This window comes from Bos indicus x Bos taurus, chromosome 3, assembly GCF_003369695.1.
Source record: "Bos indicus x Bos taurus breed Angus x Brahman F1 hybrid chromosome 3, Bos_hybrid_MaternalHap_v2.0, whole genome shotgun sequence".
Taxonomy (NCBI): Eukaryota; Metazoa; Chordata; class Mammalia; order Artiodactyla; family Bovidae; genus Bos; species Bos indicus x Bos taurus.
Window position 1 is genome coordinate 85,894,272 of NC_040078.1, and position 26,816 is coordinate 85,921,087.

The 26,816-nt window shown below is 39.5% G+C and overlaps 1 protein-coding gene across 3 annotated transcripts in view; it reads left to right on the forward strand.

Annotated features, from left to right (window-relative positions):
• Positions 1-20,811, forward strand: part of C3H1orf87 (chromosome 3 C1orf87 homolog) — an 81,786-nt gene extending 60,975 nt beyond the window's left edge. For 2 of the 3 annotated variants that reach the window (XM_027537077.1, XM_027537078.1), the window contains exons 10-12: positions 8,078-8,157; positions 12,418-12,625; positions 19,895-20,477. In XM_027537077.1, coding sequence (XP_027392878.1) covers positions 8,078-8,157; positions 12,418-12,625; positions 19,895-20,055 — 449 coding nt within the window. In that variant the 3' untranslated portion in view covers positions 20,056-20,477. Of the gene's footprint in view, positions 1-8,077; positions 8,158-12,417; positions 12,626-19,894 lie in introns of all 3 variants that reach the window. The other variant, XM_027537076.1, reaches the window with a different exon arrangement.
• The last annotated feature ends 6,005 nt before the right edge of the window (positions 20,812-26,816 follow it).

A 26,816-nucleotide genomic window follows, 5' to 3' on the forward strand; every position in this document is an offset into this window, starting at 1 on the left:
CTGCCTCTCTTTTGTACCCGTGTCTAAATCCTCCCTCTCTTTCCTTGTACAAAGACACTACTGTTCATTCAAGTTCGGGCCCACCCAAATCCATAATGATGTCATCTTAACTTGATTACATCTTAAGTTGTTTTCAAACAGGGCCTTATTAACAGGTTTCAGTGGTACCTGTTTAAAGGATATATTTCAACCCATGACCATGAGATAACCCAGATATTAGTAACTATAGAAAGCAGCTATCATCCTTAGGGCTGAAGGAACATAAAGAAAGGTGTACTATTAGCAGAACCAAGAATCTCATAGGGTGATTGTAAGTCTAACAAACAAAAAATGCTGGTCAGTGTTACACTCTAGAGCAACAGGAGTGCAGTGGTGCTGTTGCTGCATTGTTGTGACAGCCTGTGGCTTACTGAGAAACAAAAGTCTTGGTTTCTTCCCATTCCTATACTGCTGGAGCTATGATTATTAAATGCTGTTAGGCACCGGGTGGGCCATTTTGTTTGCTGGTTCTTTAGCTCAACAGGTAAGTGTCATAAAAGGAAAGAAGGGATATTATAAGAAACTAAAGACAGCTATGCATTTGGAGTGTGTAGAACTGTGAATTTTCTCATTCCCATTTTCATTAGAAGATTCTATGATAACCTGATTAAAATGATTCATTTTCATATATACTGCCTCATATTATAAACTTGATCACATCTAGAATCACAAAAATTCTATGAACTTGCTTTTAATGTGCATATGATATTTGCATATCACATAAATACTTAATGTCTGTAACTTAGACTAAGGACTAGAATCTTGGCAAGGTCAACCAGAAGACAAGATAAAATACAAAATAATATTTCTTTGAAGGCTATTATTTGGAATTCAAATTGAACAACCAGATAGAAAAGAGGAAAATCCCCTCTGTATAAGAAGTTAACATCTCATAAAATCTCTAAAATTATCCATACAAAATGTTTCCAGCATTCAATTAGAAACCATCAGCAATGGTATAAGAGAGGATATGGATTTTCAAATAACTGTAATTAATACATTTGAGAAAATTAATAAGATGGAGAATTTTCAGCAAATAATTTGAATCTATAAAAAATATATAGGACAAAAAAATTTAAAAATAACTAAATTTAAAAACTCAATAGATGGGTTTAACAAAAGACTGGGCATATCTGAAGAGAGAATTATTGAACTAGAATATGATTCAGTAATTCAGAAATTCAATAATTCAGAAATATTCACATTGAAGTATGAATGAGAAAAAGAGTATATAAAAGATATATAGGAAATGGTGACAATATCCAACATACATGTAATGAGGAGGACGAGAGTAGAGCTGAAGCAATATTGAAGAAAATTATGACTGAAAATTGCCAACAGTGATAAAATATCTCAAGCCATAGATCCAAGAGATGCTGAAAACTCCCATAAAGACAAATACAAAAGAGCTTAGACCCTCCAGATACATATGTTATAATATCTAAAGTAGTATTTTACAAAAATGAAGTACGACTCAACTTTGAATCTCTTCACAATGGAGCTGGTGAAGTGAGGGAGAAGAAGAGGGGAAGCAGGAAGCAAGGAACAGGGCTATCGCATGACTGCAGATGGGAAATTAGAAGGGAATGATGGTCGCCTTGGAGACTCATTGATCCCCCAAAACATTTATTGAGGGCCCATTACTCAAGATAACATAGAAAAATGGCTGAGTTTAACCTCCCTCTTATTAAGGGTAAAAAAAAAAATCCATAGTAATTTCTACTTAGAACTACTTATACTGAAGGAACAGAAAAGCCAGATTTTTGGTTTATGTAACTGAAAACTCTGGCAGCAGCAAGAGCTAAAATGGTTTTATCTAGCCATTGGGCTTCCCTTGTGGCTCAGCTGGTAAAGAATCTGCCTTCAATGTGGGAGACCTGGGTTCGATCCCTGGGCTGGGAAGATCCCCTAGAAAAGGGAAAAGCTGCCCATTCCAGTATTTTAGCCTGGAGAATTCCTAAGCCCATGGTGTTGAAAAGAGTCTGATATGACTGAGCGACTTTCACTTCAAGTGTCAGATCAAGAATCTGCTCTCTGGCTCTCTGCCTTCTTAATCTGGTGTTAGCATCATCTTCAGGCTCTAACTGTTGGTGTCCAACTGCACTGGGCACCCCTGTAATAGCAGAATAGCTCTGGGAGCTAGGCTTATCATCCCTCCACAGCACTTTCTTTTGGGAGGTCCTGCCAAGAAGGAGAGAACTTTACTAAGAAACTATAGCAGATTGTTGTTCAGTTGCTTAGCTGTGTCTGACTCTTTGCGACCCCCATGGACTGCAGAACACAAGGCTTCTCTGTCCTTCACTATCTCCCTGAGTTTGTTCAAATTCATGTCCATTGAGTTGGTGATGCTATCCAACCATCTCATCTTCTGTTGCCCTCTTCTCCTTTTACCTTCAGTCTTTCCCAGCATTCAGTGAGCCAGCTCTTCACATCAGATGGCCAAAGTATTGGAGCTTCAGCATCAGTCCTTCTAATGAATATTCAGGGTTGATTTCCTTCAGGATTGACAAGTTTGATTTTCTTGCAGTCCAAGGGACTCTCAAGAGTCTTCTCCAGCATCACAATTTGAAAGCATCAGTTCTTCAACACTCAACCTTCTTTATGGCCAACTCTCATATCCATACACGACTACTGGAAAAACCATAGCTTTGACTAGACAGACCTTTGTCAGCAAAGTGATGCCTTTGCTTTTGAATACACTGCCTAGGTTTGCCATAGCTTTCCTTACAAGGAGCAAGCATCTTTTAATTTCATACACGCACGCGCGCACACGCACACACACACACACACAGGGCTTCCATAGTAGCTCAGTGGTAAAGAATCCACCTGCAATGCAGGAGACATGGGTTTGACCCCTGGGTTGGGAAGATCCCCTCGAGAAAGAAATGGCAACCCACTCCAGTATTCTTGCCTGGGAAATCCCATGGAGAGAGGAGCCTGGAAGGCTACAGTCCATGGAGTCACAGAGAGTCAGACACATCTTAGCAACTAAACCACCACTATGGCTTTTCAGATGCCTTTACACTCTAAGTTGTTACAGGGTATTCAATATAGTTCCCTGTGCTATACAGCAGGTCCTTACTGTTTATCTACCAATCTCAAATAACCAATTTATTCCTCCCCACCCTTTCCCCTTTGATAACCTTAGATTTATTTTCTATGTCTGTGAGTTTTTATAAGTTTTATAAGTTCTATTTTATAAAAGTTCATTTGTATCACTTTCTGTTTTATAAATTCATTTGTATCACATTTTTAGATTCCACATGTATTTTGTCTTTCTCTTTTTTACTTACTTCACTTAGTATGATAGTCTCTGGGTCCATTCACGTTGCTGAAAATGATATTATTTAATTTTTTAACCTGTTTTTATCTATGACTTTATTTTAGGTTTACCTGGGAATTTTCTAGAAGTCCCAAACTGGGTTCTCACCCCATAGAAATTCTGATATAATTGGTCTGGTGTGACACCTAGGCACTGGTAATTTTTAAAGCTCTCCAAGTGGGAGCATTTTAGCACTAGTGCTGAAGACCACTGATTTCAAGTTATTAGTGGGTGGTGTGGGGAGAGATGGTAGGGCTGGCTGTGTAACTCTCAGAATCCACTGGAAGCCCTGTAAAACCTGGCCCTTGCAACACCTGGAGATCTCTAGAAGCCAGCTTGGCCTATTTCCTCCAATGCAAATCTTCAAGGCAGACTAGACAGATGGTTATTATTTGTCCTTCCTGCTGTGTTAGAAAGAAAAAAAAATCATCCCTATCTTGGATTTCTCAATTTCCACATGTGAAAACCATTACCTTTTAAAATATGCTTATAGGCATTAGGAAGGGGAAAGGAAAGCTTAAAAGAAACCAAGGAAACAAGCCTGCATTTTCTCCTTATGGGACTTTTAGAAATGCCAACAATAGAGAAACTGGACTGGGACAAACTCTATGTTCTAGATCTTATATTAAAAAGAATAATGCATGTGAAAAATTCCTGACACATAATGTAAAGTTCTCTTTTCTGGAAAAACTAGATTGCTTAAGATCACATAATAGTAACACAATGACAAACAATACTACATTGCATTGGGCATCTTCCCTGTGTTAAGCATTTTTATGTAGGTAATTTTTAATTACCTACACAGATCATAATTTCAAAATGCAATTATCATTCCCTTTTCACAACTGACAAGACTAGGATCTGAAAGCTTGCAGCTGGTAAAGGGAAACATCTGGATTATATTAATAGCATTCGTACCTGACACCAAAGTTCACCTATAGCATCTGGGTTAGATATGGAAGAACAGAGAAAAATCCTTCCTCCTATAGGGCCTGCAAAGGAATGGGAGACACAGAAATACACAATCAGTGGTTTTATTTTCCAAACTTCAAATTAAGGTCACATGATCGTCCATTTTACATGCATTGAGTACTTATTCTCATGCTGGGTTCTGGGCCTTCAGAGATTATGAAATCACATTGCCCTCTCCATCAAGAGACTATGGGAGAAGATTCATAATGATTTGTAAGTGCAATGTTAAGAGTCTAACAAAAGGCTTTTTAATCCAATTTGTTTATTTTATAAGCATGCTTACATAGATAGCTCCTAGTTAATGTTTACTGAGTACTTGCTATGCTCCAAGTATTTGCTTTACATTTTCTAGTCCATTTAATCTTCACGGTAACCTATAGATGGCATTATCCCCATTTTACAGAAGTGGAAACAGACACCAAGAGGACAAGTTCCTTGCCCCAGATCATGCAGCTAATAGAGAAAAGAGTCAAGCCAGGACTCAAACCCAAGGGATCTGGCTTCAAATCCTCTATTCCCCCACCATTATGTTATACTATCAACTTCTACCTTTTTAAAAAATTCATTGATTGAATCGTTTTATTGAAAATAGCAACAGCCAACTCAGAAACAATATGTATTTGCTAATGGCATATTTGGGGCTTCCCTGGTGTCTCAGCAGTAAAGAATCCACCTGCAATGCAGGAGCCACAGGAGACGTGGGTTTGATCCCTTGGGATTGGGAAGATAGAGGCAACCACCTCCAGTATTTGTGCCTGGAGAACCCCATGGAGAGAGAAGCCTGGTGAACTATAGTCCATAGAGTTGCAAAGAGTCAGGTACAACTGAAGTGACTAAGCACACACACAATGGCATATTTGAATTATGCAGTAAATATTGAAGCTGAAGCTCCCAGAAATCTGTGCTGTGTAGCTGTCATATGAATTTGTACAGTAAAGAAGTTGCCAAGTCTGATGACAGATGTTGAGTGATGAATGAATGATGCCCACAATAAGCCTTAGTGGACTTAAACTGAAGGTCTTTATGTCTTTTTCCTACTTCCTAAGGAAATTTCTTCTATTCATGAAGGCAGCAGCCAGAGCAAGTAGTATGTGGGTCATAAAATCCCCTGGGGTAGGGATGCCATACTCTTCCCATATAGGACCTCTGACCATAGAAAGGAACAAGAAAGGGGAAGACAAAAGTTTTACCTGATCCCTCAAGTGCAAACTCGAATGGAAAGGAAGGTGGAAGTGCTTCATTCTCTAAGAGGCAAGACCACAGGAAAAGGCCCCTTGCCACTCCCCAAACTGGAAAAGCCCTTTTCATTCAGGGAAGTTCAACAGGCTGTTATCTCTGTTTATCTGGAACTCTCTGCTCTATGCACATGCCCACCATGTTTTGTTTTGTTTTGTTTTTTTAATTTTTTAAAATTAATATATTTTAATTGGAGGCTGATTTACAATATACAATATTATGGAGGGTTTTGCCATACATTGACATGAATCAGCCACGGGTGTACATGTGTCCCCCATCCCAAATCCCCCTCCCTCCTCCCTCCCCACCTCATCCCATCCCTCTGGGTTGTCCCAGTGCACCAGCTTTGAGTTCCCTGTTTCATGCATTGAACTTGGACTGAACTTCCATTCTTCTTTCCCATCTATTACACATATGGTAATATACATGTTTCAATGCTATTCTCTCAAATCATCCCACCCTCGCCTTTTCCCACAGAGTCCAAAAGTCTGTTCTTTATATCTGTGTCTCTTTTGCTGTCTTGCACATAGGGTCATTGTTACCATCTTTCTAAATTCCATATAAATGTGTTAATATACTGTATTGGTGTTTTTCTTTCTGACTTACTTCACTCTGTATAATAGGCTCCAGTTTCATCTACCTCATTAGATCTGACTCAAATGTGTTCTTTTTAATATTCCATTGTGTATATGTACCACAGCTTTCTTATCCATTTGTCTGCCGATGGACATCTAGGTTGCTTCCATGTCCTAGCTATTGTAAACAGTGCTGCAATGAACACTGGGGTACACATGTCTCTTTCAATTCTGGTTTCCTCAGTGTGTATGCCCAGCAGTGCGTTTGCTGGGTCGTATGGCAGTTCTATTTCCAGCTTTTTAAGGAATCTCCACACTGTTCTCCATAGTTGCTGTACTAGTTTGCATTCCCACCAACAGTGTTAGAAGGTTCCCTTTTCTCCACACCCTCTCCAGCATTTATCGTTTATAGATATTTTGATGGCAGCCATTCTGACCAGCGTGAGATGGTACCTCGTTGTGGTTTTGATTTGCATTTCTCAAATAATGCATTTGCAAATGCATTTGCATTTCTCAAATTGCATTTCTCTGATAATGAGTGATGTTGAGCATCTTTTCATGTGTTTGTTAGCCATCTGTATGTCTTCTTTGGAGAAATGTCTGTTTAGTTCTTTGGCCCGTTTTTTTATTGGGTCGCTTATTTTTCTGGTATTGAGCTGCATGAGCTGCTTGTATATTTTTGAGATTAATTCTTCATCAGTTTTTTTGTTTGCTATTATTTTCTCCCATTCTGAGGACTGTCTTTTCACCTTGCTTATAGTTTCCTTCATTGTGCAAAAGGTTTTAAGTTTTATTAGGTTCCATTTGTTTATTTTTGCTTTTATTTCCATTACTCTGGGAGGTGGGTCATAGAGGATCTTGCTGTGATTTATATCAAAGAGTGTTCTGCCTATGTTTTCCTCTAGGAGTTTTATAGTTTCTGGTCTTACATTTAGATCTTTAATCCATTTTGAGTTTATTTTTGTGTATGGTGTTAGAAAGTGTTCTAGTTTCATTCTTTTACAGGTGGTTGACCAGTTTTCCCAGCACTACTTGTTAAAGAGATTGTCTTTTTTCCATTGTATATTTTTGCCTCCTTTGTCAAAGATAAGGTGTCCATAGGTCTGTGGATTCATCTCTGGGCTTTCCATTTTGTCCCACTGATGTGTATTTCTGTCTTTGTGCCAGTAGCATACTGTCTGGATGACTGTAGCTTTGTAGTATAGTCTGAAATCAGGCAGGTTGATTCCTCCAGTTCCATTCTTCTTTCCCAAGATTGCTTTGGCTATTTGAGGTTTTTTGTGTCTCCATAAAAATTGTGAAATTATTTGTTCTAGTATTGTGAAAAATACCATTGACAACTTAATAGGGATTGCATTGAATCTATAGATTGTTTGGGGTAGTATACTCATTTTCACTATATTGATTCTTCCAATCCATGAACATGATATATTTCTCCATCTATTTGTGTCATCTTTGCTTTCTTTCACCAGTGTTTTATAGTTTTCTATATATAGGTCTTTTGTTTCTTTAGGTAAATTTATTCCTAAGCACTTTATTCTTTTTGTTGCAATGCCACCATCACTTTTGCCTGGAAACTCCTATTCACCCTCAGGTCCCCAGTTTAAGTGTCACTTCCTCCAAGAAACCTTCTCTGATCCTCCACCACTCCTACCCCTAGCCCAAAAGAAATTTAGTTTCACATTTTCCTTTGTTGTGTTTATGGTAGTTTGTAATTAAATAATAATCTTGAGTGATTATTTAGCACTTACCTCCCCTTTGTGAGCTTCATCAGGGCAGTAATTAGATCCTTCTTATCCACCAGTATATCCCCATCACCCCATACAATGCCAACCACATAGCAGAGTCTTAATGTTTTCTTTGCCTGGCTGTATATGTGTATATGTTAAAACGAAGAGGCCAAGTTAAAACCATTTTTTTCTTTCTTGTCCAGGAAATAAAGGAAAGGAAATTTCTGCTACTCCAGGGCATCCTGAAGGTCCTGAGATATCTCAAGGAGAAACTGAACAAATGGTATGCAGCCTAGTATAGAACTTGGGGATGGGCTTCACCAATCCTTTGCCTTCTATTCTCTGATGCTGAGTTAGGCCTTCCCCTCTGAATTTTTGATTTCCACCCAGTACCTCAATATCAGACCATCTCTGACTTTGAGACTCTACTCAAGCAGAGAAGGGAAACAGAAGAACTCCAAGAGTATGGTTGATTTCTGTCTGAGCGTGTACGCTTGCAGAAACTTCTCATCACCACTCAGTGACCGACTTGCCATTGGCCCCCAAACATTGAACCTGTAGCATGTGAAAGAGTGTCCTTCCAAAGCCTGTGACCAGTCATCAACTGCCATCAAAATAAAGGGTGGTTGTGAGGCCTATTTTAACATCTTAAATCCAGCTTCCAGAAGCAGGGTGACCTTTTCCCCAGACATCACATTTTAAAATGTAATGGGCTCTTTGATTTAAAAAAAGAAAATCTGGCAAGCAGTTAAAATTCTTTTTAATATTCTCAGCACTTAGCCAGAAGATGCAGACAAAATTGAAAAACAGCCTGAGTTTCTCTGTTGTTGTTGTTTTTTTAAATGCCTGGATTAGAACATAATTCATCTTCAAATGACGGGAGGCCTCTTCATACACTTCACACTTTGAAATATTTTAGAAAATAGTATCCATTTTGGCATGCCTCTGCCATGCAAGAAACAACAGCAAATGCTTTTCTCCTTGAGTGTTAAGTCTGTTGTGTGTAATATTATCAAAAATATATAGTTTGCTCTTTTTCTTGCCTTGTTTGAAGATTTTACTGCATCTCTGCAATAATCGATTCTTCTCACATTCCTATATAAGCAGCATTCATTGTCTCACTTTTTAGAAAGGGAAACGGAAGCAAAGGTTTGGTAAAGCGGCTTTCTGATTATCCCAGAGAAAGTTTTTCATTTATGTATTCACTTATTCATTCAGTAAACATATCCTGAGAACCTACTGTGTGACAGTCACTAACCAAAACTTGTAGATACATAAATGACTATCTCACAGGCCCAGCCTCTGGATCTCTGGGGGAGGGGAGAGATACTCTAACAGACACTATCCCATAATAAGTGCTATGATGGATAAAAGGGCTACAAAAAATTGCCCCTCTCCTAGCCTGAGGCTGTCAAGGAAGGCCTCCCACAAGGAGTGAAATATGAGTTGGGCCTTGAAGGATGAGTAGGAGCCCAATGCATGGAGGCATAGAAAGGCAAGAAGGACTTTTACAGCAGAGGAAACAGCATGTAAAAGGCATAAGAGCATCAAGCAGCTTTATTTTTTTCCATTTTATGTGGCTGGAGAAAAAGATGCATACATCAAAAAAGAAGCAAGAATAAGAACTTAAATGATTTCAAGGGCCAAGAAAGGAATTTGGACTTCATCCTGGCACAGTGGGACCAAAACAGTATAGGGTGTGTTAGTCAGTTACTTACTTACCTACTAGGTTGAGCCTGTCATTTCAGGCCCATACAAATTTCCCCATTCCATGTCTTTAGTGGTCAAAGAGAGTGTGGAAATATCTGAAGAAATATATAATTATTTAAAGTCAGTTCCCCAACTCCAAGGACCTCTTTGAACTTTCTAAAATCATACAAATCCTATGCAAATGTGCATTTATCTGAGTAGATTATCTGAAGCTTTCATTGGATTTCTAAAGTAGTCCAAAGCTCTAAAAAGTATAAGAATCCCTACGGTATTTACTTTATAAAAACTTTCAGCTCCTCTCAAAATTGATTTTATAAAAGTAGAACTCTTATACATTAATCTCTTAAAATGTCCTGGTCACTGGTCATCCGTATGGATACAATTTTGTATAGCATTATATTATTTCAAACAAGATGATTCTTCATATCCCCCAGCATGGATCTACATGGATCTACTGAATTCATGTTTGTTGTTAACTTGGCCTCTTATTGAAATTACTATTCTTTAGAACAGTAGGATCTCCACAGCTTATATGTGAGAAGTTTGAGACAAGGATGGAGAAATCCAGGTATTTGAAAGTTGGGAGAAGCAAAGATGGTATACAAAGTGGGAGGCCTAACTCTGTGACAAATTAGTTAAGAACATTTGGATTGCAACTAACATAACCAACTCAACCACCTTAATTTATTAGATGGATCAGATCAGATCAGATCAGTCACTCAGTGGTGTCCAACTCTGCGACCCTATGAATCGCAGCACGCCAGGCCTCCCTGTCCATCACCAACTCCTGGAGTTCACTCAGACTCGCATCCATCAAGTCGGTGATGCCATCCAGCCATCTCATCCTCTGTCGTCCCCTTCTCCTCTTGCCCCTAATCCCTCCCAGCATCAGAGTCTTTTCCAATGAGTCAATTCTTCACATGAGGTGGCCAAAGTACTGGAGTTTCAGCTTTAGCATCATTCCTTCCAAAGAAATCCCAGGGCTGATCTCCTTCAGAATGGACTGGTTGGATCTCCTTGCAGTCCAAGGGACTCTCAAGAGTCTTCTCCAACACCACAGTTCAAAGGCATCAATTCTTCAGCGCTCAGCCTTCTTCACAGTCCAACTCTCACATCCATACATGACCACCGGAAAAACCATAGCCTTGACTAGACGAACCTTTGTTGGCAAAGTAATGTCTCTGCTTTTGAATATGCTATATAGATTGGTCATAACTTTCCTTCCAAGGAGTAAGCGTCTTCTAATTTCATGGCTGCAGTCACCATCTGCAGTGATTTTGGAGCCCAGAAAAATAAAGTCTGACACTGTTTCCACTGTTTCCCCATCTATTTCCCATGAAGTGATGGGACCAGATGTCATGATCTTCGTTTTCTGAATGTTGAGCTTTAAGCCAACTTTTTCACTTTCCACTTTCACTTTCATCAAGAGGCTTTTTAGTTCCTCTTCACTTTCTGCCATAAGGGTGGTGTCATCTGCATATCTGAGGTTATTGATATTTCTCCTGGCAATCTTGATTCCAGTTTGTGTTTCTTCCAGTCCAGCGTTTCTCATGATGTACTCTGCCTATAAGTTAAATAAACAGGGTGACAATATACAGCCTTGACATACTCCTTTTCCTATTTGGAACCAGTCTGTTGTTCCATGTCCAGTTCTAACTGTTGCTTCCTGACCTGCATACAAATTGGAGCATATTTTACATATATAATTATTTACAAAACAAATTGTGTATATAATTTATATTTAATATATAAACAATCATATATATTATAATATATATAATTATATCCAACAATAGAAACATAACATTAAAATCAGAGACTTGAATTTTGAACATCATCACAATTTCTCATATCCTCTCTCTTCTCTGATGTCAGTTTCATATCCCTTCTCTCTCTCTCTCTTCTCACTTCTCACCCAAAATAATCTCTCTTTTCCTATCTCTGCCTTTAACTCTCACAAGTGGTTCCAAAATCACTGGATATTGTATTTATTGGTCATTTTGCATTAGATGTCCAGTCCCGCACTATGTGCTTAGACACATGATGTTTCTCTCTACAACCATATGGATCAACAGGAGGGGTAATTCCTGGAAAAGTGGGGTTGGGCAGGTCAATAAATGCCCACTCTCTTTACATGGCAGGTGACAGAATGTCCTTCATGGATCTACTGAAACTCATTTGTCTATTTATTCTAAAAACATCTCTATTCTGTACTGGACATGAGTTTAGGATACAAAGATGAGACTGATATAATCTCTATACCCTTGATCTAGTTTTCTGTCTACCATTAACCGTACAATCTCAGTAAGTCTATTCCCCACGCTGGGCCTCAGCTTCCTTTGTTAAATGAACAGGACAGGCAAAACTAGAGGCACCTTGATTCATTACAGTGAGCCCACACATCCAAGGTAACATCACATTATTGCTTAGATCATTTTTGTCAAGAATCTTACACTCAAGGATTCAGAAGTTTTCCCACCAAGAAATTATAAGCATTGTCTATGCATCCCCATAGTATAAGGCAGAGTAGAACATGATGAAAAATCTTAGCTAGTTACAAAACCTCTGTGTAAACTAGAAATGCAAGCTGAATAAAAGTCACAATTTTACCTTTCCTTTAAAGAAAAAAGAAAATACTCAGCATAGTAGTCTGTGTCCAGTAAGACTTGGCAGATATGGTCCTATAGCACAGGACTTGAAATCCATCCTCCAGATTTACAAGACAGACCTACAATAAATATTGCTAGTTGTGTAGCCTTGTCATTGGCCAAGAAACTGGGGGAGCTCTGGGTGGTGAATGCATTACCAGTGAGATGTTTGTGTTGTTTTGTAGAAAACTCCAGAAAAAGATTTGAAACCAGAAAATCCACCTGCTGAGACTTCAGCCCCCAAAGATATCCTGAATGCCTTGAAGATCAGGCCAATCTCACAGCCTTCTGTCAGTCCTGTGATGAAAAACGCAGCTGAAGAATGTGAGACATGGATCGACAGGTTCAGGAAGCTAGAAAATGCCCTCTATCTGTGTGATCTGAGTAATACAGGTGAAGTGTGCAGCTTACAGCTCATACACCTTTCTTTTTTTTTTTCTTTTTCATTTTACACTGAGATCCACAAATTTTATTTTTTTTATTTTTGTTGGAGTATAGTTGCTTTACAACATTGTATTAGTTTTTGCTGTACAGCAAAGTAAATCAGTTATACATATATCCGTTCTTTTTTAGATTCCTTTCCCATTTAGGTCACCACAGAACACTGAATACAGTTTCCTGTGTTATACAGCAGATTTTTATTAGTTACCTATTTTATATATACATGTATATTTATGTTAAGGGTTTCCCTGGTGGCTCAGACTGTAGAGAATCTGCCTGAAATGTAGAAAACCTGGGTTCAATCCCTGGATCAGGAAGATACCCTGGAGAAGGGAATGGCTACCCACTCCAGTATTCTTGCCTGGAGAATTCCACTGAAAGAGAGCCTACAGTTCATGGGGTCACAAAGAGTTGGATACAACTGAGCAACTAACACTTCCACACTTTCATATACGTTAATCCCAATCTCCCAATTTATCCCATCCCCTCTTCTCCCCTTGGTAGTCATAAATTTGTTTTCTGTATCTGCAACTCTACTTTTGCTTTGTAAATAAGTTCATCTGTATTATTTTTCTAGATTCCACATATAATCAATATTACGCAGTATTTGTCTTTTACTTTCTGACTTACTTCTGGCTGTATAGCAATCTCTAGGTTGATCCATATCACTGTAAATGGCATTATTTCATTTCTTTTTACGGTTGAATAATATTCCATTGTATATATGTACCACATCTTCTTTATCCATTCAAGACAACCCTCAGAATGGGAGAAAATATTTGCAAACAAAGCAACTAACAAGGGATTAATCTCCAGAATATACAAACAGCAAATGCAACTCAATATGAAATAAAATAGCCCAATCAAAAAATGAGTGGAAGATCTAAATAGACATTTCTCCAAAGAAGACATACACGTTGACAAAAAAAAACACATGGAAAGATTCTCAACATCACTAATTATTAGAGATATGTAAGCCAAAACCACAATGGTTGGCCATCATTGTCAAAAAATCTACAAATAATAAATGCTGGAGAGGGTATGGATAAAAGGGACCTTCCAACACAGCTGATAGGAATGAAGAACAGTATGGAGTTTCCTTAAAAAACTAAAAACAGAGCTACCGTATGTTCCTACAATCCCACTTCTAGTCATATACCAAAGAAAACCATAATTTGAAAGGATGCATACACCCCAGTATTCACTGTAGCACTATTTACAATAGCCAGGACATAGAAGCAATCATATACCTTTCTATTTGTGTTGCAATCTGTAAGTGGACACCTCCCTTTCTTTCACTTCTTAATAAATATAATTTGTACATAAACCATGTGCCTGGCACTGTGCTGAGCACAATCAGGAAAAAAAGATAAATCAGACATGAATCCCCTACCAGGTTGCTGACAGTTTCTGAGTCTAACCCACAATCCAATCATTAACTCCCCTGATTGAAATCTTCAGGATACCTGCTAACAGGCTGACCTCTAAACTCTTTAACAGGAGTTTGTATTCCCCATTATAATGATTAATTTGCCTTCCTCAAACGTGCCTTGCTTTCTCCTGTGGCTATGCCTTTTCTAAACCTACACCCTCCACCTGAGCTATCTGCCTCTCTAACTACCCCACCCCCTGCCAGCTCTTCACCTTGTCTACCTGGCTAATTAGTGTCTAAACATCTTTTAGGTTGGAACTCAAGCTCTACTCCTCTGAGACTTTCACGATTTCCCCAGACAGATCTAGGCCAACCTTTATCGGCCTCTCAGAGTTCTTTAACACCCATTATCATATTTCTATATTGTATCTTTCTATTTGGGACTTCCTACTATCCACCCAGTAGACTACATTCCTTTTTTATCCTGGCACATTGCACAGTTCTGTTTGACCTTTTTTTGAGTGAACAAACAAATGAGTGAATGTTCATAAATAACTAAACCCAAAATAGAAGGTAATAAATGCCATTAGAGGGTGGTGCTACGCGGGCATTCGGAGAAAGGAGAATTCCTTCATAGTGAGGTGATCAGGAAAGGTTATATTAGTTTGAAATTGCTCATTAAAGATAAAGTACTGTTATATACAAAGGAATGAAATAGAGGGCCCTTTCTGGTAAAGGTGCAAGTTAGCCAAGCAAAGCATTATGTATGAAGCTCAATACAAGGAATTTGGTTTGAATAGAATATAAGTGCCATTAAGAAGACTATTAATTGAAAAAGGTGAAACTATAGGATGGGATCAGATCTAGGAAGATGTCAGATAACAGACCAAGGAATTTGGATTTAATTCAAAGACAGTGAGTAGCATGTTGAGTTTCTAAGCAGGGATTGATATGGTGAAGTTGTATTTCATAAAGGTCCTTGATGGCTATGTGGAGAATGAAGGAGAAATTTAAAGCATAAAAAGAGTAAAGGATGTTATTGCAATATCTAAGTGAGAGAGAATGAAATTCAGAACTAGGTCAGAGACCCATGGAATGGAAAAGAGGGAGCAGATACAAAAACATATGCACTGAAATTGTTGTGCTTAATTACATACTGTGTTCATGAAGAATTAGCATTATACATGGAGTCTAAAAATCGGGAACATTCTAGTTCCATACCACCAATGGTGGTTGCCAGGAAAAACAGAGAAATGTTGGTCAAAGGGTACAGACTTTCAGCTAGAAGATAAATTACAAGGATTTAACATACATCATGGTGACTCTCATTAACAATATTGTGTTGTGTACTTGAAAGCTACTATTAGAGTAGAGCTTTAATAGACTCACCATAACAACAACAACAGAATGGTCATTATGGGAGGTAGAGGATTTGTTAACCAACCTTATTTTAATAAACATTTTCTAATATACATGTGTATCAATCATCACATTGTACACCTTAAACATATACAATGTGATATATTAATATCAATTACATCTCAAAAAAGAGTTAATGTGCACATTAGTACTTTCTAGAAGTGATCATATAACAATACTAATACTTTTTCATTCTCTGTAATGTTTTTGTTTCATCTTGCTTTGAATTCTAGATCACATAAAATATAAATATCATACAATACCCAAGGACTTCTAATAACTATACCAAAGAGAGGGGGAAATGAAAATTTTAGATGAAAAATTCATCTAGCTGAATTAGAAACTCATTTATTAAACTTCTGTTATAAGCCTGGCACTGTGCTAGAGGCTAGACCAAGAGGAAAACCAGAAAGGATGAGACATGAACTTTTAGGTAAAGGCTTACCTAAAGGCTGGCAATAGTTCAATGCCAGTAAAACAAAAATTTTAAAGACAGATTATAGTAAAGCATTATAATTGAAGACACAAACTAGAGCTAAAGAATTCAAAGAAAAGACAGAAGATTTTTTTTTTTAAAGCACACTATGTAATGTGGGCAGGTACTCAGAGAGGGCTCATTGGAAGAACTTGAGCTGAACTTGGAAGGAGAGGTACGGAAGACTTTGAAACCATCTTCTGCAAAGGTTAGAAGGTGAGAATGAGTATGGTGGGGAAGAGAGTAAGAAAGATAGGACTGAAGGTCATGTTGAACCAGATGGTGAAGCTGATACCGTGTTGTGAATCCTGTGGGCTGGGATGAGCTTAATTCTCTACTCAGTGTTCACCAAGTTTCAACTAGAGGAGAACACTGTGAAAGCTGAAATGGATCATTTAGGGAAGATACTGGAGAAAAGGAGATCAAAAGGTTACTGAAATAGTCATCAGTCTAGGTATACATAGCAAAACTGCAAGAGTGGTAATGGGGTTACAAACAAAACCAAAACTCAAGCAGAGAGAAAAGATGTTTCTAAAGAAACAAACGCTGAGTTTTGATGATGGATGACAGATCATAAACTTAGTTGCTAAGAGACTCCCCAAAGACTGGGACCTTTCTCATACTTCTGAACTGTTCTGGGGGAAAAACGCAGTTTTGTTGACTTTGGGGCAGATTCTGGCAGATTTAAAATGACTTTCTCATGGCCTTTTCACTATTTATGCCTGTTTTCTCTGTTTCTATGAAATTCATTAGTTCTTCAATAGCCAAGGAATGTGTCAGCCAGATCTGGAAACATCTATGACTATCTTTAATGAGGAAAGAGGATTAACTGAGGTCATCTTCTTGGTTTATTAGCCACAGTATTTAGCAGACCACCACAGCCTTCCTCTAGACACTGAGTAGATGATCCCTACTCTGCCCAATGATGAATCAGTGATCTTTATTATGTGCAAGGAAATATGTAGGGCAGGGTGTTCTTTATCCAGGCTGAAGGCAGAACATCCATCATTAAATTAGCATTTCTGGGAACCTACTCTGTGCTTATTCTTTAATGGGGGTTGTCAAGAAAATATCCTCGAGGAGAAAGAATAAGGAAGGACTATGAATAGCTGGTCATGCTTTCTAAAGAAAGATGGGTGGTTGGGATAAATGTCTGAGTGACTGGTGGATTTGGAATTTTCCCAGTGAACTAAAGGCTAAATAGAAAATATTTTAGAGTTCAAAGAGGCAGAGTGCAAAGAGAGCCCTCAAGGATATTCTCTGCATGGGTCTGGACTTTGTATACATGGCATCACTAATTCCTCACATCAACCACTTGCTGAAAGGATTAATGTTCTTATTTAGAGAGAAGGAAGCCAAACTCAAAGTGATAAAATATCAGCCAGTGAGCAGTTGAGGCAAAATTCTAACCCCAGTTCTACTGAACTTCCCTCTATACCAGACTCCCATGACATACTGGAAAGAGCATGAGATTCGGCTTGTTGCTCTGTTGGTTTGTTTCTTTGTGTGTTTTTAACCAGATTCAAGTTCAGACTTCACCAACTGCTGTCACTTTTATTCACCAAGTCTGTTTCCTCATCTGTAAAATAGTAAAACTGATAAAAATAAAACATACCTCCCAGATTTGAGAAAGGATCCAGGGAGATTTTAAAGTTCTTTACAAACTGTAAAATGAAATGCATAGTAAAGAGGTTCTTGCTGATTTCTTTTTGGTTCTGGTGGGATAGGGACAGGCTTTGACAACACTAAGATGGATTGTAAAGGTTATTTTATGCAGTTGTTTTGGGCATTCCCTAATGACAGCAAATCAGACAGATAAATTTCAGCCAATGGACTTTTGTCTAATACTACAAAATCCTCTACTAATGGTAAAGCTTAGAAGATAAAAGAAAAGGCCCCCAACACCACCACTGGTGATTCTTATATGTATTTCTTAGCATTAATTCTAATTTTTAATTAAAATATAAATTATACACAAATAATCTATTCTAGTTAAAATATATTCCCATGTGTTTTAAATAATGTTGGTGATATAACTATTATAACCATCCTATCATAGTATCTACACTAATGAGTGCTTTATAGTCCTAACACTGTGGTAAGCACTTATAATTTTATTCATTTTCATCCAATTTAATTATTAGTATTTTAGAGTCAAGGAAACTGAGGCTCAAAAAGTTAAAATGTCTTTCTCAGTCAGGCGTACTCCAAAGCTCAGGACTTATATTTCCAGAGGTAGTGTATGAGGAAATGTCTTGAGGGGTCCAGCCTAGACCAGGTCAAGAGCAGCCGCCCCATCCAGAAAATTGCAAAGATGCAACTGACCAACTCAAAGAAAGATATTTCTGCAGAAGAAAGGATGAACATTATCATAGGAGAAAGAGACCACAAATAAACCTGAAAAGAAACAGCTAACTGGACAGAATGGGATGGGGTGAGATGGGATAGGATGATATGGAATAGGATAGAATGGGATGGGAAGGGACAAGACAGAACTGAATAAAACTGGATGGAATAAGTCATACTAGGACCCCAGCTGTCTAGACCCAGTCTGCAGTCCACTGTTAGAAACACTCATTAGAGAGTAGTTCAGAGGAGAACATGACACTCAACTATCGTTGCACGTTTGAACAAAAACAGAGCTTAAACAGAGATGACAGGTGTCACTAGAGCCCAACACTAATTGACTGGCCATGGTTTTCTACAAAATGACCAGGGGACCACTCCCTATGGATTCTTTGAGGAAAAAATGTCACAATCATTATGACAACTTATGCAAATACAGGAGACTAGAAGAACAACATGCAAAGGATATATCCTTTACCCCTATAACATGATATGATACCTGTAGTGTAGATGTTCACAATTCATGGAAAATATTTAGAAAAGTATCTGAGCCCTGCTTGAAACAATCTCTTTCCCTTCATTCTATAATACAATGTGATGATTAAATGCAAGGACTAAGCACAACCTTGGGCAAGAGAATTCTCATCTCCATGTCTCAGTTTCCCTCTCTTTGCAAAATGAGTTGTTGTGAGGATTAAGTGAGTCAATATTGGTTAAGTTGTTTGGAGGGATGCCTGCAACATGGTGAATGCTGTATATGAGTATCAATCAATATTGTTGTTGTTGCACTCTAGTTAATTTTCTGCTTCTGTTATCATCCTGACTGGTTGGAGATCTTTCTAAGGTAACAAACCCCTTCTCAATATCCTGTCTATTCCCAGGCACAGTATGTGACATTTATAAACTCACAAATCAAGGCTTATCAATGAGTTATTGATTTTTGCTGTTATCGTGTTCTACACTTGCACTCCTCTCTGCAACTATCAAAATCTGCTTACCCTTAGCATGAAAAGCACATCAGCATTGCTACACATAACATGTGGGTACTAGAGTGTATCTTGTGATGATAAGTACCACCATCTCTATTCCACAGATTTAGACTCTAAGCCACAAGAAGTTAGATGATTTACCTGTAATCACACAGCAAGCTCGAGGGAGTCACAGTAAATACATTTCCAGAAATGCATAAAAGTGAGCTATTTAAATCCTGCATGTTTAGGAATGTGTTTGGATATTTCAATAAGATAAACATAAAACCAGAGCAATTATGAAGTGTTTTTAGCAGGCACCCCACCATTTTCAAAAATTGGTCTTTTAAAGTTTTATGGCTACAAAGAACAAGCTAAAATTGTTTTAGAGTCTACCTATGGATTTTATTGGACCCCATCCCCTCTCCCCCAGATCACTGTCAAATTCTTCTCAGCATCTATGACACATGGTCAGGACTGTATCTTTTTAGGATATCATATGTTTTTTTTTTTAAAGCTTAAAGTTTCAAAATATTAGCATTTAATTTTTGCTCAGAAGTCATTCAAACTAATGCATTTTCCTCTTTTGTGTTTTCTCCATTCTTTTTTAAAAACCTCTCACTCACCCGACCTAATGACAGGAGTCCTAGAGAAGGAACGAGCCAGACGCCTCATTCACAACTACAATCTCATTTACAACCTGTCCCTGAGCCCTCGGAAAATTGACCAAGCCTTGCGGAGTTTCTGTGCTGGAGAAAATATGCTCTTGGAGCCAGCGCTTCGGTACTTAAAGGAGCTATGATAACAAGCCCATATTGTGAGAACAGATGTTCGCTTTATCTCCCTTTTTACCCAGACACGTGTTTCTCCCCAGCCCGAGTGCAGTGGTGGAGGCACTGTCAGAATTGAGGCCGGCGCAGCTATTGTAGACACTTTGAACTTGGACTTGGTTTCTGGCTAGGATGCTTGCTCATAAGCAGCTCCAAGTGATCTGAGAAAACCAGGTTTTTCTCTTCTGAGGTGGCAAAAGCCCAATTTCTTAAAATCCTCTTCTAATCTTATAAAGCTGATGATGAATATTCAAAGATTTTTTTTCTATATTGCTGATCAAACAGTATTTTTTGCAAACTCTGCAGTTCCATATAGTAAAAAAATATGCTGCTGCTGCTAAGTCACTTCAGTCGTGTCCGACTCTTTGAACCCCATAGACGGCAGCCCACCAGGCTCCCCTGTCCCTGGGATTCTCCAAGCAAGAACACTGGAGTGGGTTGCCATTTCCTTCTCCAATGCATGAAAGTGAAAGTGAAGTCGCTCAGTCATGTCCGACTCCTAGAGACCCCATGGACTGCAGCCCACTAGGCTCCTCCATCCATGGGAATTTCCAGGCAAGAGTACTGGAGTGGGTTGCCATTGCCTTCTCCGGAAAAAAAAAAAAAAATGCTAAATGTTGTCAACTTCCAAAAATGGTATACCTGTGGCAGATTCATTTTGATATTTGGCAAAACTAATACAATTATGTAAAGTTTAAAAATAAAATAAAATTAATTTAAAAAAATAATAATAAGTCAATCTTTCCTCTAGTCACTATCACTAGGATTTCCACACTATAAGAAAAATAAAAGTATTAACAATGAATTGTCTTAATACTAAGCAGCAGAAGCAGAATTTCAAGTGAGGTTTTCCAAACAAGTCTAATATTTTCTCTAGTACAAAACTAGACAGCATTACACTGTCCCCAGGGATGTTTCCACAGAGTAGAGGATACAAGTTTTTAGGAGGGACTTCTGGGACAAAGGATTCTGTAAATAGGTAACTTCTTCTTTGTTTCCTCTGGTAGCAAAATCTAGCACAACTTTCCAGTCGTACCCATAGTTCTCCCCCTCCCCCAATTTGCACTCCCTGCATAATACACATTTACATTCACATCACACACACTGGTGGCATGAGTTCATTGAAGGAAATCTAGGACTTCGGAGAAAGAAGTATTCCTAGTACTATTATTAATGCTGAGGGACCTGGATCCTGATTTTCAAATCTCTGTGTGGGAGACAGGATGAAGGAGTTAGGTCAAGGGAAAAAATAAATCCAAGACCTCTGTTTTTGTTTCGTCTCTAACTCCTGTCTGACTCTGTGACCCCATGGACTGTAGCCCACCAGGCCCCTCTGTCCATGGGATTTCCCAGGAAAGACTGGAGTGGGTTGCCACTTCCTTCTCCAAGGGATCTTCCCAACCAAGGGATCAAACCCACGTCTCATGCATTTGCAGGCAGATTCTTTACCACCTAGCCACCAGGGAAGCCCCTGAAAGTCTCTGAGTATCCCCTTTAATACACTGTATATTATGGGGTATCTCATAAAGTCTTATGAATTAAACCTTAAGAACCAAATAGTTTGGATTCATTAACATAAATGATCTCTGAGGGCCTTCTATTCTGACATGCTCTAGTTTTTATAATCCTTCAGTTGCCCAGAGAAATGCCTCTTGACGCAGACCAACTACTCCTCTAACATTCGAGAACCCTCAGGCTTGCAGGCTGCCTTTTAGGGCAAGTTCAGTTCAGTTCAGTCGTTCAGTCACATCCAACTCTTTGTGGCTCCATGGACTGCAGCACGCCAGGCTTCCCCGTCCATCACAAACTCCTGGAGCCTACCCAAACTAATGTCCATTGCATCGGTGATGCCATCCAACCATTTTATTCTCTCTCGTCCCATTCTCCTCCCGCCTTCAATCTTTCCCAGCATCAGGGTCTTTACCAATGAGTCGGTTCTTCACATCAGTTGCCCAAAGTATTGTAGTTTCAACTTCAGCATCAGTCCTTCCAATGAATATTCAGGACTGATTTCCTGTAGGATGGATTGGTTGGATCTCCTTGCAGTCCAAGGGAGGGATGGTATGAGGAGGGAGGTGGGAGGGAGGTTCAGGATTGGGAACACGTGTGTACACCCGTGGCGGATTCATGTTTATGTATGGCAAAACCAATACAATATTGTAAAATAATTGGCCTCTAATTAAAATAAATTTTTAAAAAAGTCTTCTCCAGCACTGCAGTTCAAAAGCATCGATTCTTCAGTGCTCAGCTTTCTTTATAACCCAACTCTCATATCCATACATGACTATAGGATAAACCATAGCTTTGACTAGACAGACCTTTGTTGGTAAAGTAATGTCTCTGGTTTTTAACATGCTATCTAGGCTGGTCATAGCTTTTCTTCCAAGGAGCAAGTGTCTTTTAGTTTCACAGCTGCAGTCACCATCTGCAGTGATTTTGGAGCCCCCCAAAATAAAGTCTCTCACTGTTTCCATTGTTTCCCCATCTATTTGCCATGAAGTGATGGGACCAGATGCCATAGTTTTAGTTTTCTGAATGTTGAGCTTTAAGCCAGCTTTTTCACTCTCCTCTTTCATTTTGATCACTCGTTAGTTCTTCTTCACTTGCTGCCATAAGGGTAATGTCATCTGCGTATCTAAGGTTATTGATATGTCTCCCGGCAATCTTGATTCCAGCTTGTGCTTCATCCAGTCCGGCATTTCACATGATGTACCCTGCATATAAGTTCAATAAGTAGGGTGACAATATACAGCTTTTACATAACCCTTTCCTGATTTGGAACCAGTCTGTTGTTCCAAGTCCAATTCTCACTGTTGCTTCCTGACCTGCACACAGATTTCTCAGGAGGCAGGTCAGGTGACCTGGCATTCCCATTTCTTTAAGAATTTTCCACAATTTGTTGTGATCCACACAGTCAAAGGCTTTGGCATAGTCAATAAAGCAGAAGTAGATGTTTTTTGGGGGGAACTCTCTTGTTTCTTTTTTCGATATCCAACAGATGCTGGCAATTTGATCTCTGGTTCCTCTACCTTTTCTAAATCCAGCTTGAACATCTGGAAGTTCACAGTTCACGTACTGTTGAAGCCTGGCTTGGAGGATTTTGAACATTAGTTTGCTAGCATGTGAGATGAGTGCAATTGTACAGTAGTTTAAACATTCTTTGACATTGCCTTTCTTAAGGATTGGAATGAAAACTGACCTTTTCCAGCCCTGTGGCCACTGCTGAGTTTTCCAGATTCCCTGGCATATTGAGTTCAGCACTTTCACAGCATCATCTTTCAGGATTTGAAATAGCGCAACTGGAATTCCATCACCTCCACTAGTTTTGTTCATAGTGATGCTTCCTAAGGCCCACTTGATTTCACATTCCAAGATGTCTGGCTCTAAGTCAGTGATCACACCATCATGGTTATCTGGGTCATGAAGATCTTTTTTATATAGTTCTTCTGTGTATTCTTGCAACCTCTTCTTAATATCTTCTGCTTCTGTTAGGTGCATAGCATTTCTGTCCTTTATTGTGCCCATCTTTGCATGAAATGTTCCCTTGGTATCTCTAATTTTCTTGAAGAGATCTCTAGTGTTTCCCATTCTATTGTTTTCCTCTGTTTCTTTGCACTGATCACTAAGGAAGCCTTTCTTATCTCTCCTTGCTATTCTTTGGAACTCTGCATTCAAATGGGTATATCTTTCCTTTTCTCCTTTGAGGGCAAAGAAGAAGGCAAACAAGCCTGGCTTTCACATGTTACCAAAGTGCCAAATGAGGAAAATTAGAATATTTGACCAGACATTCACTATGCATTGGGCAACTACTGTTTGCCAAGAACTTGATATATTTTGTTTCATCCAACTGTGACAGCTAGATGTGGAACATTTCATGGCTCCGTTTTACAGATTAGGAAACAGAGGCTCAGAGAAGTGAAGCAGAAGAAAGCTACTGAGTTGTACCCATGGATAACTGGTTGGAGGGATAGGATCTTCTGGAAAGCACTGGGCACATGATACTTTAGAATGCCCTGGTAATGCTTATAAATAAAATATATATAAAGATAAAAGGAAGGTGGGAGGGAAGTTCATGAGGGAGGGGGACGTATGTATACCTATGGCTGATTCATGTTGATGTATGGCAGAAACCAACACAATATTGTAAATCAATTATTCTCCAATTAAAAATAAATAATTTTTAAAAGTAAAGATAAAAGGAATTTCTGCCTATACCAGATATACCATTAGGCCTTGCCACTTGCTTTAATGTAGACTCTCAAAAGTCCAGAATGAACTGAACTGAACACATTTTTGATGAAAACTGCTGTGCTTATAAGAAAGCCCTGGTATATCCTACATCTCTGTGGAAAAGGGGCCTGGAGAGGTCCTTAGGGTGAAGGGAGGCCCTATACATGAAGCTGGAGTTGCTAGACTTAGTCATAATGTCCTGAAGGGCAAAGATTTCACCTTGCCCAGTTCTCTGCATCTAACATCTTGTCCAACACGTGACAAACAGCCTCAGCACCCAGCTTACACAGCCGGAGGGGACTGCACTGACACAGAATGAAGCATGAGAGTGCTTCCACAGCCACGTGACACGGGTCATGCACACCCTGCAGCAGTGGTGGGTGGGTGCTTCTAGAAGCGGGCTGGCCACGGCCAGATCTGGATCCACAGTCACCTAACCACTACCCACCCTCCAAGAGAGCAAAAAAAAAGAAGAAACTTTAAAGCCAGTCTAGAGGATTTCCCTAATGGTCCAGTGGCTAAGACTCCACACTCTTAACGCAGGGGGGCCAGGTTCAATCCCTGGTCAGGGAACTAGATCTCACACGCTGTGACTAAGAATTCTCATGTCACAACTAAAGAGCCTGCATGCCACAGCAAAGATGGAAGATGCTACGTGCTACAACTAAGACCCGGTGCAGCCAAATAAACAAAGTAAAAGGCTATCCTTAAAAAAAAAAAAAATAGAAGAAGAACAGCCAAATCCCGCTCTGGCACTTAGTAGGTGGAGGTCTTGGCAAATGCTAACATCTCCCTGAGCTTCAGTTCCTTCATGTGCAAAATGGCAATAATTGTACTTTGGGGGGAAGTTTTTTAAACGCTGAAAGCCATTCCATTTGGACATGTAGTAGAGATGGAACTTTCTTAAGTCTCTCCCCTTAGCTGCTGACCCTCAGGAAGTTTGAACAACAGTCTGTGTGAAATGACACAGAGCAGTAAGGCTACTGCTACATCACAAACAAATTTTAAGATACATCTGCCCTCTAGAGCCCAGTGCCAGGTGCTCTTGGGTCATTTCCTGACTGGAATTCTCCACTGCTCTACTCCCGGGTATGTGTGATATGTGTGTGTCAGGGGGTGATATTTACAAGACTGGCACTTGCAAAAGTGAATACTCATTAGATTTTCTCTGAGTAAGCATTAGAAAACAGAAATTCAACCTAAGTCACAGAAACAGCTTAGATATAAAGTGACGGCAGAGGTTAAATGAGGCCAGGCTGTGGAGCAAACCACACTGGACACAAACAGCAAAATGCCATGAGGTCATTATGCTTTGGAATATTTTTAATGACCTCTATGCTAGGACTGGAGTTTCAGCTTTAGCATCATTCCTTCCAAAGAAATCCCAGGGCTGATCTCCTTCAGAATGGACCGGTTGGATCTCCTCGCAGTCCAAGGGACTCTCAAGAGTCTTCTCCAACACCACAGTTTAAAAGCATCAATTCTTCGGCGCTCAGCCTTTTTCACAGTCCAACTCTCACATCCATACATGACCACAGGAAAAACCATAGCTTTGACTAGATGGACCTTTGTTGGCAAAGTAATGTCTTTGCTTTTGAATATGCTGTCTAGGTTGGACATAACTTTCCTTCCAAGGAGTAAGCGTCTTTTAATTTCATGGCTTCAGTCACCATCTGCAGTGATTTTGGAGCCCCAAAAAATAAAGTCTGACACTGTTGCAAAGAGTTGACTCATTGGAAAAGACCCTGATGCTGGGAAAGATTGGGGGCAGGAGGAGAAGGGGATGACAGAAGATGAGATGGCTGGATGGCATCACAGACTCGATGGACGTGAGTCTGAGTGAACTCCGGGAGTTGGTGATGGACAGGGAGGCCTGGCGTGCTGGGATTCATGGGGTCGCAAAGAGTCAGACACGACTGAGCGACTGAACTGAACTGAACTGATGCTAGGATTTCTCCATGATTTGCTTACAGAATATCTGTTACCCTTCTCTCTTCTTTTCTTTTTCAGACCAGAGGTATTTCATATACACCCTGTGACTGTGTCATTGTGAACTTCTAGTAAACATTGAGAGGGAATCTGGGCTTCCCAAGTGGCACTAGTGGTAAAGAACCCACCTGCCAATACAGGAGAAATAAGAGACACCAGCTTGATCCCTGGATGAGGGCATTGCAACCCACTCCAGTATTCTTGCCTGGGAAGTCCCATGGACAGAGGAGCCTGGCAGACTACAGTCCGTGGGGTAGCAAAGAGTTGGACACGAATGAAGAAACAGCACATGTGCAGAGGGAGTCTGGTGTCTGTGATCCTGACCACTTTCTCTAGCAGGATCTTTCTGGGTGTCTGTGTGCGGTGGATAGGTTCACCTCCAGGATACCCCAGAGAGACTTGGTGTCAACTGCACCTGCCCTGACTGTCCAAAAACCGCAGCCTCTACACATGGAAGGAGCACTGAAGACATAGCAGAGGCTGGATCTCATGGTCTGGGCAGACTCTTTCCCAG